At 38.5% G+C, this 16,701-nt stretch overlaps 1 protein-coding gene across 2 annotated transcripts in view; it reads left to right on the top strand.

The window, feature by feature from the left end:
* LOC111873625 (alpha-1-inhibitor 3) overlaps nucleotides 1-16,701 on the top strand; it is a 58,598-nt gene that overhangs the window by 28,459 nt on the left and 13,438 nt on the right. For both annotated transcript variants that reach the window (XM_023868506.2, XM_023868507.2), the window contains 10 exons: nucleotides 414-642; nucleotides 2,029-2,234; nucleotides 3,048-3,130; nucleotides 4,377-4,492; nucleotides 5,239-5,389; nucleotides 6,110-6,348; nucleotides 6,984-7,251; nucleotides 8,174-8,328; nucleotides 11,233-11,445; nucleotides 14,748-14,982. In XM_023868506.2, the coding sequence (XP_023724274.1) occupies nucleotides 414-642; nucleotides 2,029-2,234; nucleotides 3,048-3,130; nucleotides 4,377-4,492; nucleotides 5,239-5,389; nucleotides 6,110-6,348; nucleotides 6,984-7,251; nucleotides 8,174-8,328; nucleotides 11,233-11,445; nucleotides 14,748-14,982 (1,895 nt within the window). The remainder of the gene's footprint in view (nucleotides 1-413; nucleotides 643-2,028; nucleotides 2,235-3,047; nucleotides 3,131-4,376; nucleotides 4,493-5,238; nucleotides 5,390-6,109; nucleotides 6,349-6,983; nucleotides 7,252-8,173; nucleotides 8,329-11,232; nucleotides 11,446-14,747; nucleotides 14,983-16,701) is intronic.

Consider the following 16,701-nt stretch of genomic DNA (forward strand, 5'->3'; position numbering starts at 1 on the left):
TTTCTGTCACCTCCTATGACTTGCAGGGTTACAGTGGAGGTTTTCGACCCCATTTCCACACATGAGTCACTGACAGCTTCTCAACTGGCCTCCTTTTATCCCTCCTAGGTGGGTGGGATAGGAATCACCTCCTTGAAGAATTATGTTTTTCATATCTGTTGTAACTGTTTATGTATGCATTGTCACAGGAATGTGTTTACACTTGCTACCTAGGCAACGATGCCTTCTCTGCTATTTGTTATAACATGTCAATATTCATTGCTGCAGAAACATGATTACCAAACCCTTCTCTAGCAATGGATGCCTGACTCCAACTCCGCTATTGTGACTTTCAAGCCTAATGTCACAATATCACGAAACTTCTAAAAACATTTCTGTGTGTGTAATGATAATATTCTGCTTTGTACTGGCAGGGACAGTGGAGTACTCACTCTGAATCGGGAGGTGCCTCACACAATCACAGAATGGATTGGCACCACAGTTTGTGTGTCTCCACAGCTAGGACTAGGGATTTCACCACCGGCACATCTCACAGCCTTCCAGCCTTTTTTCTTGGACTACTCAATGCCATATTCTGTAAAGAGGGGCGAGGTGGTTCAACTCAAAGTTTCACTCTTCAACTTCCTCTCATACAGCCTGCCAGTATGTATGAATTTGTGTCTTTGTGTTTCCCTTTCATCAGTAGTGAAATTCACGGGCTGATACATGCACTAAGCAAGTTTATTCAAATGGTAAAACTTCAGACTTATATGCAGGAAGTGCCTGGTTGAAATTTCGACCAGAACACAAACTATACTTATTGAAGTTTTATTGTGGTTTTCCTCAGACCCTTCAAACAGAATTCTAGAGTACCTTAAAATTGGCCACAACTTGTTACTTCTTACAGTCCATTCCAATTCATTATGCACTTTCATGCTGTCATTCACTGCTGCATATTCTGAGTTATTGGTACTGTCATTAAGCAAACCACAACAAAATAAAATAAATGTGTTGATGCATAGATAGTTCCCATATGTAATTTTTAGTGTATTATCTGTGATTTTGCCTATGTCTTTAGATATTGTATTGGTTTATTAGAGATACAAATGCAAATCTATTGTTATCTTATAAAATAAGTGCTGTGGTTACTTTATATCTGGGTCTTTTTATCTTCTGGGCATGGAACTGAGTAAACTTTGGACCCAGTTTCAGTTTTGCACTGAAAAGAAACCTGCTGCCTCAACTCATAATTGAATCTTAGTCATCATGCCCGTTGCCAATGACTTTCCTGACTGTCATAATTCATAATTCATAATTTGTAATTCATAATTTTTATTTACATCCATAACTGTAAAATATACAATCGGATAAAGTCAAAGGGAATATATAGATTTAATAACAATCACACCTAACATAATCAAAGAATACATAAATACTTAAATATATTATATAAAAAACCAGCAGCACATGCATTAACAGACAATTACAGTCATTTAATTCAACATCTTACATATAAAAAAACTCCTGAAGAGAGTAGAAGGCATTATGAAACAAATAACACTTCAATTTCCTCCTAAACACTTTAAAATCAGATACATTCTTTAACTCCATAGGAAGATTATTATATAGTTTTATGCCCATGTTTATCACACTTCTCTTACAACGATTTGTATTACAATGTTGGGCATACAGATTATGTTTATGCTTTGTATTGTAATTATGCACATCAGAGTTCAGAGTTGTATAGATTCTATTTTTTATGATAAAACATAAAATCTCCAGTATATACAAAGAAGTAACAGTTAAAATTTCTAACTCACCAAACAGCCTTCTGCAGGATGCCCGATTATCAACGCCCATAATGGCTCTTATGCATTTTTTTNTAAAACAAATATTCACCTGTAATCTATTTCCTTTCTTTTGACCACTCCAGGTATTCATTTATCGAATAAAATGATTGATTTAAGAGAAAATTATATATAGCTAACTTAAATTTTTTATAATGTATTACCATATTGTCAGTCAGCAGCCATTCTGATCTTGTTTAAGGTCCGAATTGTTTTTGAGGACCCACATGGAGTTGAGCTCATAAACGACAATTCTACTGTCTTGGCTTGTGTGGCTGAACGGACCACGTTCGTGCAGCAGTTCCATATTCGAGCATCAGATCTGGGCAAAGTGAACATAACTGTGTCTGCTGAGGTGGATCCCTCATACCCTGAGGAATGTGGTCCAGAAATTTTGGTTCATAGAAGGTATATACTGATTCATGAAGGCTTTACATAGGATCTCATACAAACATTGTACCTGATGAAAACAGTGTCTGTGGGATTTACAGGGAGACGTTTGCTATGAGGCTTGCTTCTTAACGTATCATCATCTGTTCTAAATAACCACAGAAACTGGTAGTTCATTATAATGGTCCCATTACTTAGCATGTCATAAATAACAGGTCCTAAGTTTTACGATGTTCACAATGTGCACTTCCCCTCCACACTTTCTGATACTCTCACTCTTAGTTTTATCCAAAAGGTTAAAACATAACAGTGCACTGGCAAATGGTCAAGTTTGACTTGTGCATCAATATACATCAACTGTTTTCCAGCATGCATGCTGGCATGTACTGACTGAAAAGTAGCTCTACCTATCATAATAATTTTCATACATTAGTGAAAGCTGAAGTTTAAGTACCATGCCTCAAAGATGTACATGAAAACTGAACCATCTTGAATGTGCTAAAATTGGCGTAATTTTTTTCAAAGGAAAAATGACAAACACATGCTCTCACAGATATATTGGGTTTTTGCACTTTATCCATCATCCTGGTTTTTAAGATAACTAATAAAAACATGACGGACCCAACAGAATAGGTGTTTTCCTTCACCTGAGGACGGAAACAGATCCAGTTTCCGAAACGTCGTGTTTTTATTAGTTATCTTAAGAACCAGGACGATGGATAAAGTCCAAAAACCCAATATATCAGTGTGTTATACACCATCGTCAGAATCCTATAGTAACTACATGCTCTCACAGTTTTAACAGTTCATGCTTCCGATTTCCTGTTTCAGAGACGTTCTTGTCAGACCAATTCTTGTGCATCCTGAGGGCTTCCCGATAGAAATCACCAAGTCAGCCTTCATCTGCCCCTCAAGTAAGGTCATAGTATTCCATTGTGTTGTTGTAAAACCGTACTCCTGTAGAACCGTAGTTTTTTTTATCGCAGCAGTATATACTTGTGGACACAAAAATTTGTAAGACTTATACTAAAGAAAAGTTACATGGTTCAGCTGTTGAATGCTGGTACATGTTTGCTCAATGAAATCTGGAGACAGCAGGTTCCTCCCAAATATTGTAGTGATGAACCAGACCTCATGGTATCACAACTCAGAAGGCAGTAAAATGGAAAATTAGACTCTGCAAGTGTTACATATCAAAATCTTTGTTGAATAACGGAATTCTGTGCTGGTCCTTCCCCACATTTATTTGTAACAACAGAAAAAGAAAACAGTACACAAAATGTAAGAAATTTTAGTTTTTTACATTTGTTATCCTGAAAAGACCAAAACATTTTAATAACTCAGTACTTACTTACTTACTTACTCATGGAGCTGAGCCCTTCTGGAGGAACCGCCAATTCTACAGTTCCTCAAGAATTTTATGGAACCTGAAGGTTCATTACCGTGTTCACAAGAGCCCTCCACTGGTTGCTATTCTTAGCCAGATCAATCCAATCCATATCATCCCATCCTATCTCTCTAAGATCCATTTTAATATTGTCCACCCACCTATGCCTTGGTCTTCCCAATAGTCTCTTTCCTTCTGGCTTTCCCACCAATATTCTATAGGCATTCATAGTCTCCCCCATTCGTGGTACATGCCCTACCCACCTCATCTTCATTGACTTGACCATTCTAATTATACTTGGAGAAGAATTCAAGTTATGAAGCTCCTCATTATGCAGTTTTCTCCAACTTCCTGTTACTTCATCTCGCTTCGGTCCAAATATTCTCCTCAACACCCTCAGTCTGTGTTCCTCCCTTATTGTCAGAGACCAAGTTTCATGCCCATACAAAACAACAANTACATACATTTATACAGAGTCTACAAAAACTACTACACATAAGTGTATCTAAATAAAACAAATATTCACCTGTATTCTATTTCCTTTCTTTTGACCACTCCAAGTATTCATTTATCGAATAAAATGATTGATTTAAGAGAAAATTATTTATAGCTAACTTAAATTTTTTATAATCACTCGATAATTTTCTTAAATAGGATTAGTAATAGGATAGTAATAGGATTAAATTGACTGGAGGTTAATTTGTGCAATTTTTTTTGTTTTTGGTTGTTTTTTGTTTTTGTTTTTTGTTTTTTTTTGTGTTTTTTTTTTCCAGATTTCTCAGAGGATGAGAATGTTCTGTGGTCATTAGAGTTGCCACCAGATGTGGTAGAGGATTCTGCAAGGGCTGATGTCAGTGTTGTTGGTGACCTGCTTGGTCCAACATTGCAGGTAAGAAGTGTCATGAGTCTGTGAAACCTTCATAGTAAATTATCTATATACAGTATATAGGAAATTTTTGGATGAAGTACAAAGCTGTTATCTGCCTGAATGTACAGCTAATGCATCCAAAGGGCCCTACTAACTGCCTCATTAATCATTTAGAAGCCTTTTCAACAGGACACCAGGACTTTGTGAGTATTGTAGCATGGCAGCTGAAAGGCCAAAATAATGGAGCCAGAAAAAATTGGCCAATGCTAGATAATGTCTCAGTGAGCATATATTGCAGCAACAGATATGCATGTGACAATGGAGGAGCTGTTAGAGGAGTTAGTTCAGTTGCCAGCTTGAGTTAGTTGTAGCTTATAGTTATGTGTGAAATGATAGCCAGCTGGAAATGTAAGCAAGGAAGCAGAAGAATACCTATTGTTGGAAGCCATTACCTGGTGACTACTGGTGAAGACATAAAAGCTGTGGTGTTTGGAGTAGTAATTTATAGAGTGTGTAGAGCCATAAAACTATTACTGTTACCTGTAGTTACAAGTTGTAAGTGTTTAATAAATCCAATTACCAATCAGATACCCATATCTAAGTCACTAACACATGACAATATGTAGTGCCATTGAAGAAGAGTAAATGTGCTTTTACTAAGTCCATGATGATTTTAACATATGAGTATGTTTGTCTGCTATGTAGTGATCCAGATAATATGTAGGAAGGAAAATGGGGTTGTTCTAGAAGATTATGACTTGTTACAGAACCTAGGTCATCTGGTCCGAATGCCAGTGGGGTGTGGAGAACAAAACATGATTCTGTTTGTTCCAAACCTTCATGTTATCAATTATCTGAATGCAACACAGCAAGAGAACTTGGTCCTCAAAGCTGAGGCTATCAAAAATATGGAGAAAGGTGAGTTATACATTTTATTTAACTAAACCAAGTTTCTGGTGATAGAACCTGAAGGTTCAGCAATGCATATACTTAAGCATGACCTTGAGCCAATTCTCTCTGCTTCCCATCTGAATATTCCATCTCAAGATTCAATATGAAGAAGATTGTTAATTGTCTGGGATATGATGCAATGCAGTTCAGTAGAATATCACCAAAATTTCAGAGGAATGTCCTGTGTCCATCTTCACGGTCAAAAAGGAAACAAAGCAAGTAACGAGCAAGAAACAGACAGAAAGCAAAGCTGTAACTCAGTATCATTTCTTTCACAAAGAAATCTGATGGTAATATTGTAACATTCTGTATAATGCTAGTGTTTAATTAAGAAATAATTGATGATCTAGAGTGATACATGTCTCCAGTGGTAAAGGCAGTTTAAGACTAGCCATCCAGCCACTGGGTTCTTCTCTCTACATTTCTGACAAAATCAAAAGTTAGTGGTTGTGGGAGTTCAAAGTCCACAGAGTAATTTGGTTGTAGTTTTTCCCACCTACCACTGTCATCTTTTGGTCTAAATAGAATCCCGCCTTATTACTTCTTCTGTATCAAGGGATTCATTCCTTCATCCACTCCAGGTGGTTGGAACCAAGAAAAGCCAAATATGACTCATACTGGATATCTAAGAGAGGAAATATATTTGCTTGTATAACGCATAAAGATATACTGGTTGGTGTGTGATAGGATACCAGCGAGAGCTGAACTATCGTCACACAGATGGCTCTTACTCAGCATTTGGTGACACGGATGCTGAAGGGTCGATGTGGCTCACTGCTTTTGTAGTGAAGTCATTTTCCCAGGCTCGGGGGTATATCTATGTGGATGAAGATGATCTCAAGGTCAGCATGCGATGGATCACCAAGAAGCAGCTGGAGAATGGATGTTTCCCCCTTGTTGGGAAAGTGTTTCACAAGGATATGAAGGTTAGACTCTTAACTTTCCATTACCACATCGCCACTCTCAATAAGTAACTCTTCTCTATATTAGATCAATGCATTTAGCTAATTAAGATTATACTTGAATTATTGAGTTCTTAGTAGCTGGGCTTAGCGACAAGTCTACAGGCTGGATGATCAAGGATTAGAGGTTTGATTCATGACTGCGAATAGATTATTTAAATCTCCAGAATATCCAGACTGGTTTTGTGGTCCACCCAGACTCGTACCCAAAGCTACTTTGGGGATAAAGTGGCCAAAACATGAACCTGACCATTCAGTGGCACCCTCCAGCATGAAGACAAATTTCCACTTTGTTTCGCCACACTGAGATGCATCTAGTTACATTTCTTTTATAACATAGCAGTGAAAGCATTTAGTAGTTTGCTAGTATCTGCTAGAGCAATGCTGTATTCTTATTGCAGTCATGGAACAAGTGTGGGTTAAAATTTCACAATTATTTTGACGATCCTGCCATGTCTACTTCTTGAAACATTATTTTTCAGATCTCAGAAGTATTGTATGAACCTAGTTACTGGTGAAAGTGCTGATTATCATTATTTCTTCAGTCTCCTTGTTAGTCCTACTTTATACCCAGTCAGTCAGGAAGTTTGGTTTTGCAGGGTGGGCTTACTGGAGAGACATCATCTGCCGCGCTGACAGCGTATGTACTCATCTCGCTGCTGGAAACAGGGCTCCCTCTGCCCCCCTCAGTTATCTCTAACTGCATGTTCTGTCTGAAAGGAGCAGCGGATCCTGACATCTATACACTGGTTCTTACTACATACGCCTTCACGTTGTTGGGAGAGAGAGAGATGGCAGAGGAGTCCCTTGAACGGCTGCTAAGCATGGCCACCAGGCAGCAGGACCTAAGTTGGTGGGAAAAGTCAGGTGCAGTTTCCACAGGTCTTAGCAACTAAATGTATACAGTGCAGTCACACTTGTTGCAAATTTGAAATAGTGCAATATAAAAAATGTTACTGAAATCAAACTTCATGTGCAGACTTTGAAACAACATGAATCCCAAAAAATTTGGCAAGAATCACACATGTGCTTCCAAACTTATCTTGAATTATGTGAGGTCTTTAGGAACTCATCCTCACATAAAATGTGACCGCACTATAAGAAAGTTTGTGTTTAAATTTAGAGAGAATTTAAAATGAAACTGGCTTGAGTTAAATTTTGGTAGTAGTATTTAATCCAGGAATATACAGTAGTTTAAAATACCATTTTTATACCTCTCAGGAATAGTTCACATATGCATTTGTGAGTTATTTAACGACACTTCAAGTAGCTAGATTATGTAGCATAAAAAACAGTTTAATATGCACCAAAAATCCATACATGTATTCCTCATTCGGTTTCATGTCTGAAAAAAAAAATATTTTACTGGTTATTTAACTACATAATCAGAAGCTAGTGATTAATTCATTTTTATCCTTTACAAATATAACCATTTTCCATTTAACTCTTTATGTAAATAAATATCACATATCAGGTTCTACCACGCCTTTTACATCATATGATATTTCACACAAGTAACTCAATGCACAGAAAGATCTTATACACATAAAATATTTATCTCTTTAAATTCTATAAACTTTACTTAAAGTGTTTTTTTATTGCGTGAATTTTTAACAAGTTAACCATACATTATTTATGCTGTGATTCATTAAAGTAGTTCAGAAGTATAAGCATATGTTTTTATGTTACTGAGGTTTTCAAATTTTGTTCCCACAGAACCGGGCCATAAGATGCAATTTTCTTTGCTCTGCAAGAGTGTCTTAGCATTCCACTTGTATTCTGTCTGCAGGTACATCATCCTTAGGCCTGAGTGTAGAGATGACGGCATATGCTGTTCTGTCTCTTGTGAAGCTTGGTGGGGAGGAGAACCTCATCAATGCCTTCCAAGCTGTGCGCTGGATCTCCAAACATAGAAATGCTGAGGGTGGCTTTGTCTCCACACAGGCACTGATCATACCATTTTATGATATTGTCCTCAGCCATTGCGTCGCATAAGTAAAATTAGGATTGAATTTTATCAATTGCGCAAGCATGCTTTCTTTTGGTAACAGAATATAGCCATTACATGCATATACCGTATTACTTTGAATATAAGACGCCCTCAAATTTAAGGTGTAGCCAGTTTTTGAACGTGGGTTTTAGGGAAAAAAATTATAAAGTTGAATATACCTTGAATTTAAGATGCACCTCAATTTTTCAAAAGAAAAAAAATGTGTAAATTTTGTGTCTTATATTAGAAGTGTATGGTAAGTAAAGTAAAGCTACCCCTATAACAGGCCGTGAAGGCCCATAGGGTTGTGAGACGTTGAGGGTCCCACATTATCTAGTCAATCGGCTCAAAGATGGTGGTAAGGTTGTCAGCCCTACACGCCGGCCGCGCTTTACTCCCCAGGAAAATTATTTTTAATCCAAGTGGTTGAGGCACTATGCTACAAGCTGGAAGGTTGCAGGTTCAAGTCCCGATGATGTCATTGGATTTTTTCAATTGACCCAATCCTTCCAGCCGCACTATGGCCCTGGGGTCGACTCAGCCTCTAACAGAAATGAGTACCAGAAGTATATGATATTATATAATTATTGTATTTGCAGATGATCTCCTTTGAAGGAACACAAGCAACACTGTGACTCACAACAAGACTAATCAATCCAAAATTTCTATTATTTTTAACAACACATATTTTAAATACTAGTCTTTTGACCCTAGTGTTTTTTGAAGTGTTCGTCTCCTTTGGATAATGGTCAACATTTGTCGAAACATGTAAAGACTCTGTTTTATTATTATCTTTTTTATTGCTAGTGGGGTGGGACTAAGTCCGTTGTACTGCGGCCACTTCTGGACTATTGTACCAGCCCCAGATGATAGGTGAGGGTGATTGTGGAGAAATTGGTGGAATGAAGATTGGCAGGGGAAAACGAAGTACTCAGAGAAAACCTGCTCCAGCGCCACTTTGTCCGCCACAAATCCCACTTGACCAGACCCGGGATCGAACCCGGGCCGCCGCGCTGGGAAGCCAGCTATGGCGCGATTTTATTATTAAAAAGCATTGTTGCACTTACTGGAATTCAGTCCCCAATTTTACTTATAAACTTATCTAAACATTTCTTGCACTTTTTCCATTTAATGCATTTTTCCATTCATCCACCTTCCTTTACCCACATTTCAGTAACTTAGCAGTACAGTGTCTGAAATACAGTTCACAAGATCTTTAATAGACAGAAGGTGGAACTTGACAGTAAAGGAGGAGGATACTGAGAGATGCTTGAAAATGAACATTTTTTGCAATTTCGTTTTCTCCTTTTAAATGATGCTCTGTTATTTGAAGATTGTACATAGTATCATTTTATGACCCTGGACGATCTGTGAACATCATTTCTGTATTTAGAAATAAATAAAAAAAAACAGTTCATTTAAAGGCCTAGTTAATTTACATCTGTAGAAGCCTGGTCCTTGGAAATCAGAGCTCAGTAAGGAATGTTGGGACAAACAGCTCTCATAAATATTGATTGGAAGTATTCTAGACAAAGTACTGAGATGTGCAATGTCGAACCGCATCTTGAACTATGTTTGACTGCTTATCACACTTTGTTTTCTCTATGAAAAATTCCTTGGTTTACAACTTGATAACCGCTTAAATGAAAAAAAAACCATATTGCTCAATTGATTCCTAAGTTAAGTAAAGCATGTTATACAATTAAATCCATATTATGTATCAGCAACACTGACACTCACAAATTAATTATATTTTCCTGTTTTAATTTTGTTATGAAGTATGGAATAATTTTTGGGCAGTAATTTGTCTACCAACAAAAAGATAGTCATGTTACAAGTGAAAACTGTTAGAATCATGGCAAGTATCAAACCTAGCAGTTCATGTACAGGTCTATTTAAGATATCAGAGATCTCACTCCTAATGTGTGAATACATATCTTCATTAATGAAGTTCATCGTAAATAACCAAGAACATTTTCAGACTAATTCAACTGCACACAGTATTAATACAAGGAACAAATGCCGTATTCACAGACCAGTTGACAGCTTTTCACATTTTCAGAAAGTGCATGATATGCTGGCATCAACATTTTCAGCAATATACTATCTTGTCTCAAAAGTCATATGAATGTAAAGTCACATGTTGAGTAAAGCTATTATTTCTTGACATATCCTCCACCAACATTGATACACCTGTCGCATAGCTTTATCAGTACGTCAAAACTCGCAGCATAGAAGACTGTTGTCTAAGCCACTTATCAACCTGGACGAGCATCATCTGCAACTTTCAAATGTCCTTGAGAGAATTTTTTGACCCAGTTGTGAACCAATTTACACAACAAACACTTCCCACCATAAACAGGAAACATTTCTTTATGAATATCCTTTTCATCCAGTTCTTTTTCCCACAGAAAAACGCACAACAGAACTCTGTTCTTCGGTTGTACACCCCTCAAGCACAATCACCATTTTGACTACTGAAACCAGCCTTCCGAATATGCAAATGTGCAGCTGCTACCTTGACTGTTACGAAGCTGGAATGTGCTGCTACCTAGTGATATGCATAGAAAACCTATTATATCCATTACAGATGTTTTACTTCCATTTGTGACCTATTTACCGCCACTCATATATATATAACATAAGTGGACAGTGTTGCTGTATATATACATATCTGTTTGAAGCACATGAACACCTCACATGAATCCACTGTGGATTTTATATTTTTTAGATGACAGCTTCAGTTGTACTTTACATAAATGTTTGTGTTTTTATGACTTATTCCACATGTATGTATGTATGCATGTATGTAAGTTTGTATACATATTTCATACAAGTTTATTCTCCCTTCTTTGCAGGACACAGTAGTAGCCTTGGAGGCACTAACAAAGTATGCCGTCATGTTACCACGCAGTGAGAATGGTGTCAGTGTTGTAGTAACTGCCACAGAGATGGAACATACATTCCACATCCATGAACATGAAAGACTGCTTCTCAAAAGACAACATCTGCCAGTACTGCCAACTCAAGTGGAAATGGATGCCATAGGAGAGGGCTGTGCTCTGGTGCAGGTTAGTTCAGTTCAGATAACAGTTTTGCTGGTAGAATTTCTTGTCATCATTGCCAGTCAAGATAACTGTCTTCTTGAATGTGATGCCGTGTATTCTGGATTGGTGTTTTGCAGGAAGTTACTGTCTCCAAGAGGCAGCAGGTTCCCCTGAAATATTGATAACTGTCTACCAGACTACGTAACATCACAACTCACAAGAGAGTAATCTTCGCAGTTACCACTGTGAAAACTACGTATCTTGTGTTATCATTGTCATCCATTGATATTTCTAGCAGGATGGGTCATCTTGTACATCGCTTTTCATTCTCACAAAAGAAAGTTTTCTTCATTCTTAAGCATTTGCCTCCATGATATTTCATTTAATACATTCCCAGTCTTACCCACAAAATTGAACTCTAATGATGCCCACATTTATACAGGATGGCCAGACTCAATTAGGCAGTTTTTGATCATTAATAACTAACCAATCAAACAACACACGGGATAATGGGAAAGTACCTTTTGTTGTCGATAGATGGAAGCATCATACGGTATGCTGTGAACGAGGTCAATACTCTGCCTACTTAGTGCGCATCGAGGAAACATCATGGCCAGTAGATGGTTGTCTAACGAGCAGCGTGTAAGATGTGTGCGCCTTTTCTCAGTTACTAACAATGTATCAGAAGTCCAGCGCAGGATGTTGGAAGAGTTTGGACTGCCAGCGGTCCATAGGGACACAATCGTCTGAATAAACAAGCACTTTGATGAAACTGCCAGTGCTTTGAATCCCAAGCATCCTGGTCAGCCAAGAACTGTCTGAACTGCTGACACACAAGCACGTGTTGCTGCGGAACGGGCATCATCTCCTCAGAAATCGAAGTCTACCTGCCATTTGTCGGCCCTACTGGACATTTCGAGGACAAGTTTGTGGAGAGTTTTGAGTGACATGAAACTGACGCCATACCATCCACGGCTTATTCATGTTCTTAACGAGGATGACTTCGACAGGCGACTTGAGTTTGCCGAGTTGATGCTGACCAAGTTTCAGGAGAACCCTGACCTTATCCAGAATATTGTCTGGACTGATGAGGCAAATTTCACACATCAGAATCGATCAACAGACACAATTGCGCGTTTTGGCGGCCAGAGAACCCCAGTGCCACCATTGAATACGATTTCCAGTCCCTGGGAGTGATGGTGTGGGGCAGCGTGATGTACGAAGGACTGATTGGCCCGTTCTTCCTTGAAGGTTGTGTCACGGGGGAAACCTACCTAAGTTGCTGAGGGAAAGTGTCATCCCAGAACTTCAGAGGAGAGAACTTTGATGAACTGTGGTGGCAGCAAGATGGGGCCCCACCACACTTCGCCAATATTGTTCAGGCGTTCTTGCATCAAGTTTTTCCTCAACACTGGATTGGCCATCCTGGCCAATTGGCCTGTGGAGTGGCCAGCCCAATCACCCGACATCACCCCACCAGACTTTTTCCTTTGGGGTTACCTCAAAGACACGGTGTACGCTAATCTCATTGACAGTGTGAAACATCTGCGTGAGGTGATTGTTCAGGAGTTCAATAAAGTTCCGGTGAATATGTGTAGAAAGGCGTGTGAAAATTTTGCTTTGCGTCTGAAAGCCTGTGTTGACTTAGGTGGTGCCCAGGTTGACCAGCATCTTGAAAATCGATTACTTATGTGTGTGCGATTCCATTTTTGTAACCATTGCAATTGTTAACATTTATCAATAAAAATAACATCTGATCAAAAACTGGCTAATTGAGTCTGGCCCACTCTGTATTACAGATAGAAATATTTTCGACCTCTGCACAAGGTAGAGTAGTTTGTTGAGGCACTATGCTACAAGTTGGAAGGTCATGTGGTCAATTCCCATCGAGGTCATTGGATTTCTCAGTTGACATAATGCTTCCAGCTACACTATGACCATGGGGTTGACCCAGCCCCTAACAGAAATGAGTACCAGGAATCTTCCTGGGGGTAAAGTGTGGGTGGTGTGTAAATCTGACAACCTCACCACCATCTGTGAGCTGATTGTCTAGAATATGTAAAGGCCTTGACATCTCACAACCCTATTGGCCTCCATGACCTGTTACAGGGATAGTATTCTTTTGCAATTTTCTTCCCTCCCTAGATGCTAAATTCCCCTCAGTTTTTGACCCCAGCAGACACTACATATTTTCTGGTATGTGCTTGCAAAAAGAAGAATATATTTCAGTCATTTTATTTCATTTTGAAGATGCCAGACCTCCTCTCACAAAATTTTATTCCCATGATTTATTTCACCGTCTTTTAGTGCATACACTTATCTACCTCACTCCTTTCTCCCGCACTACATGTTTCAGCACAAAAGTGCCATCTTCAGGTGCTTATTCGATTAACGTCAAACTAGTTGACTGCATGCCTTGTCTTCATATTAAAATAATTAAAATATATATTTATCATATATACCGACAAATATCAAATATTAAAAATATTAAAATTGTTCAGGATTTTTCCTACGTCGTATCTCACTTCTCGAGTCACCTCTAATCTCTTCTGTCAGAGCACTCTTTCTATTATCGTATGTGGATNGCATGCAGTGAACTAGTTTGACGTTAATCGAATAAGCACCTGAAGATGGCACTTTTGTGCCGAAACATGTAGTGCGGGAGAAAGGAGTGAGGTAGATAAGTGTATGCACTAAAAGACGGTGAAATAAATCATGGACTTAAATCAGTGCAACAGGACGCTAAAATATAACAAATTTTATTCTTTCACTTTTGGAAGTGAAATGCCATCTAAAGCGCTGACATTAAATTCTGTGGAATTTTTAATCAAAATATTAGTTTTTGATATGTTCAAGGTACTATATATATAGGAAGGAATGCATTTTTCAGAGGTGAAGTTGGAATTCTAATTTGTTAATATAATTACAATAGAAATGTCTGCAGTACTTTGGACATCTGTAAAGATGGATAGAATAAGGATGCTGAGAAAGTCATTAGAATTAAAATTTATAACAGAGAACTTTATGAAACAATCCAGAACAGAATGGTTTACCCAAGTTTTGGAAGGTATCAAGATGGAAGGAAAGAGTTTCCATAATGTCAAAAGGGAAAGAGAGGAAAGAGAGAGGAGATTGGAGACTTTTTGTGCATTGACACATATAAAATAGAAATTATGCTAGAAGAGAAAGATGGTATTTACAGTCAAAATCATCTACTATGGTGGAGCCAATAACTTTTGATGAATATATGGCTGGAAAATGTAATAGGTAGGTGAATCAAAATGAAATACATTTTTACTGCTGACTGCTCCTTATTTCTGGTTTAGACATCTCTCAGGTACAATGTGAGGAATGCATCAGGGAGTGATGCCTTTGACCTGGAGGTAAGGACTGGTCCTGTTGCATCTGTGGATGAATGCACCATGCAGAGAATAGAGGCCTGTGTCCGCTACAAGTTGCCAGATCAGACATCAAACATGGCTGTATTGGAGGTGTACATGGTGACCGGCTATGTTCCAGAGCAGGCTTCTCTTTACCAGCTGTTACATCAACAAGATATCAGTAAGTGTAAGAAATTGTGTGGAGTTTGACAAGGTTGCAGTTGAAAATTATCCTTCAAGTTTTAAGAGAGGAGGTCCAGATTTCTCTGTTATTAAATTTATTTCATAATCTCAGATTTGAGGCAAGAGTTCTAAAATTAGGGGTTTTAGTTTTGAAGTTTATTAAACTATGTTAGATTGTTGTGCCATAGCTCAAGCGGTTAGTCACTGGCTTCCCACTGCAGCGGCCCGGGTTTGATCCCGGATCTGGTCAAGTGAGATTTGTGGTTGACAAAGTGGCGCTGGGACAGGTTTTCTCTGGGTACTTCGGTTTCTCCTGCCAATCTTCATTCCACCAATTGCTCCACAATCACCCTCACGAATCATCTGGGGCTGGTACAATAGGCCAGAAGTGGCCTCAGTACAAGGGACTTAGTCCCACCCCACTAGCAATACAAAAGCTATGTTAGAAATAGATAAGCATCTAAGACGGATTAACTAAGTGGCAAATGAATTCTGCATAATCAGAAGTTCCGTGACTGTACTCCACTCCTGCTTATTTTTTCTTTCTTTCTTTCTTCCTTTCTTTCTTTCTTTCTTAGGTTCATTCCCCACCCCCTCACAGTGAATAATGTACTGATACATTTTCAATGTTGAGACTTTATAGCTTCAGGTTGTAAGATGATAGAAGAATTGGAACGGATCTGGAAGGAAGTTGTCATGGCCTAACCAAAGTACAAGCCTAGCATTTGCCTGGAGGAAAGAAAACCATGAAAATCGCAGTCAGGATAGCCGGCCTCCCAGTCAAGATTTGGACCAATCCCCTTCTGAACATAAGCTCATTTAGTTGCTAGGATGGTAACAGCAAAGAAGTTCTGATGGACTGGACTTGTGGGCAGAGATGAGAAATGCATACATAATTCCGGTATAGGAGCATCATAGAAAGTCATTCCATTATAGTTTTGTGATTGAACATATCATTGAGGGCCTTCATGTCTTATATCTTATATGTCATTTTATAATGAGCCATTTTTAATGAGTTGGTTAAGGTATGATCTGAGTTTCATATAGTGTATGGGTTATATTGGGTTAGTAGGAACCAGCCCCATTTGTGCAGTAGTCTCTTCAAAGGTCTTCCCTGATTTTGTGACCCATGTAGTTTTTATTTTTTTTTAATAATTTTGAAAATTTGCATTCTGTTGGAATGTTTAATCTAGTTGGTTGATATTTTAAATTTTGTTTAATTTAAGTTCTGTTTTTAATTCTTTAACAGCAGGGAATGGTAACCCTCAGTTACTGATTGATGCGCCCAAGACTACTGTGCAAACCTAACCTAACCTAACCCAACCTAACTCAACCTAACCTAATCTAACTTAACGTAATGTAACCTAATTTAACATAACCCAATATAACCTTACCTAGCCTAGTCTAGCCTCGCCTCGCCTCGCCTAAAGTTATGTGACGTCAAGTAACCTCAAGTCAAATCACGTCCAATCACGTCAAGTAACGCCAAATCACGTCAAGTCACCTCAAATCATGGCAAATCACGCCAAGTCACGCAAAGTCACGTCAAGTAACGTCAAGTCCAGTCAAATCACGTCACGTCACCTGACGTAACTTCACCTCACTTCACCTAACTTAACAGCACGGAATGGTACCCCTCAGTTACTGATTGATGCGCACACGTCTACAGCGCAAACCTAACCTAACCTTACCTAACCTAATCTAACCTAACCTAACC

The sequence above is a fragment of the Cryptotermes secundus genome, unplaced genomic scaffold, assembly GCF_002891405.2.
Source record: "Cryptotermes secundus unplaced genomic scaffold, Csec_1.0 scaffold644, whole genome shotgun sequence".
Lineage (NCBI taxonomy): Eukaryota > Metazoa > Arthropoda > Insecta > Blattodea > Kalotermitidae > Cryptotermes > Cryptotermes secundus.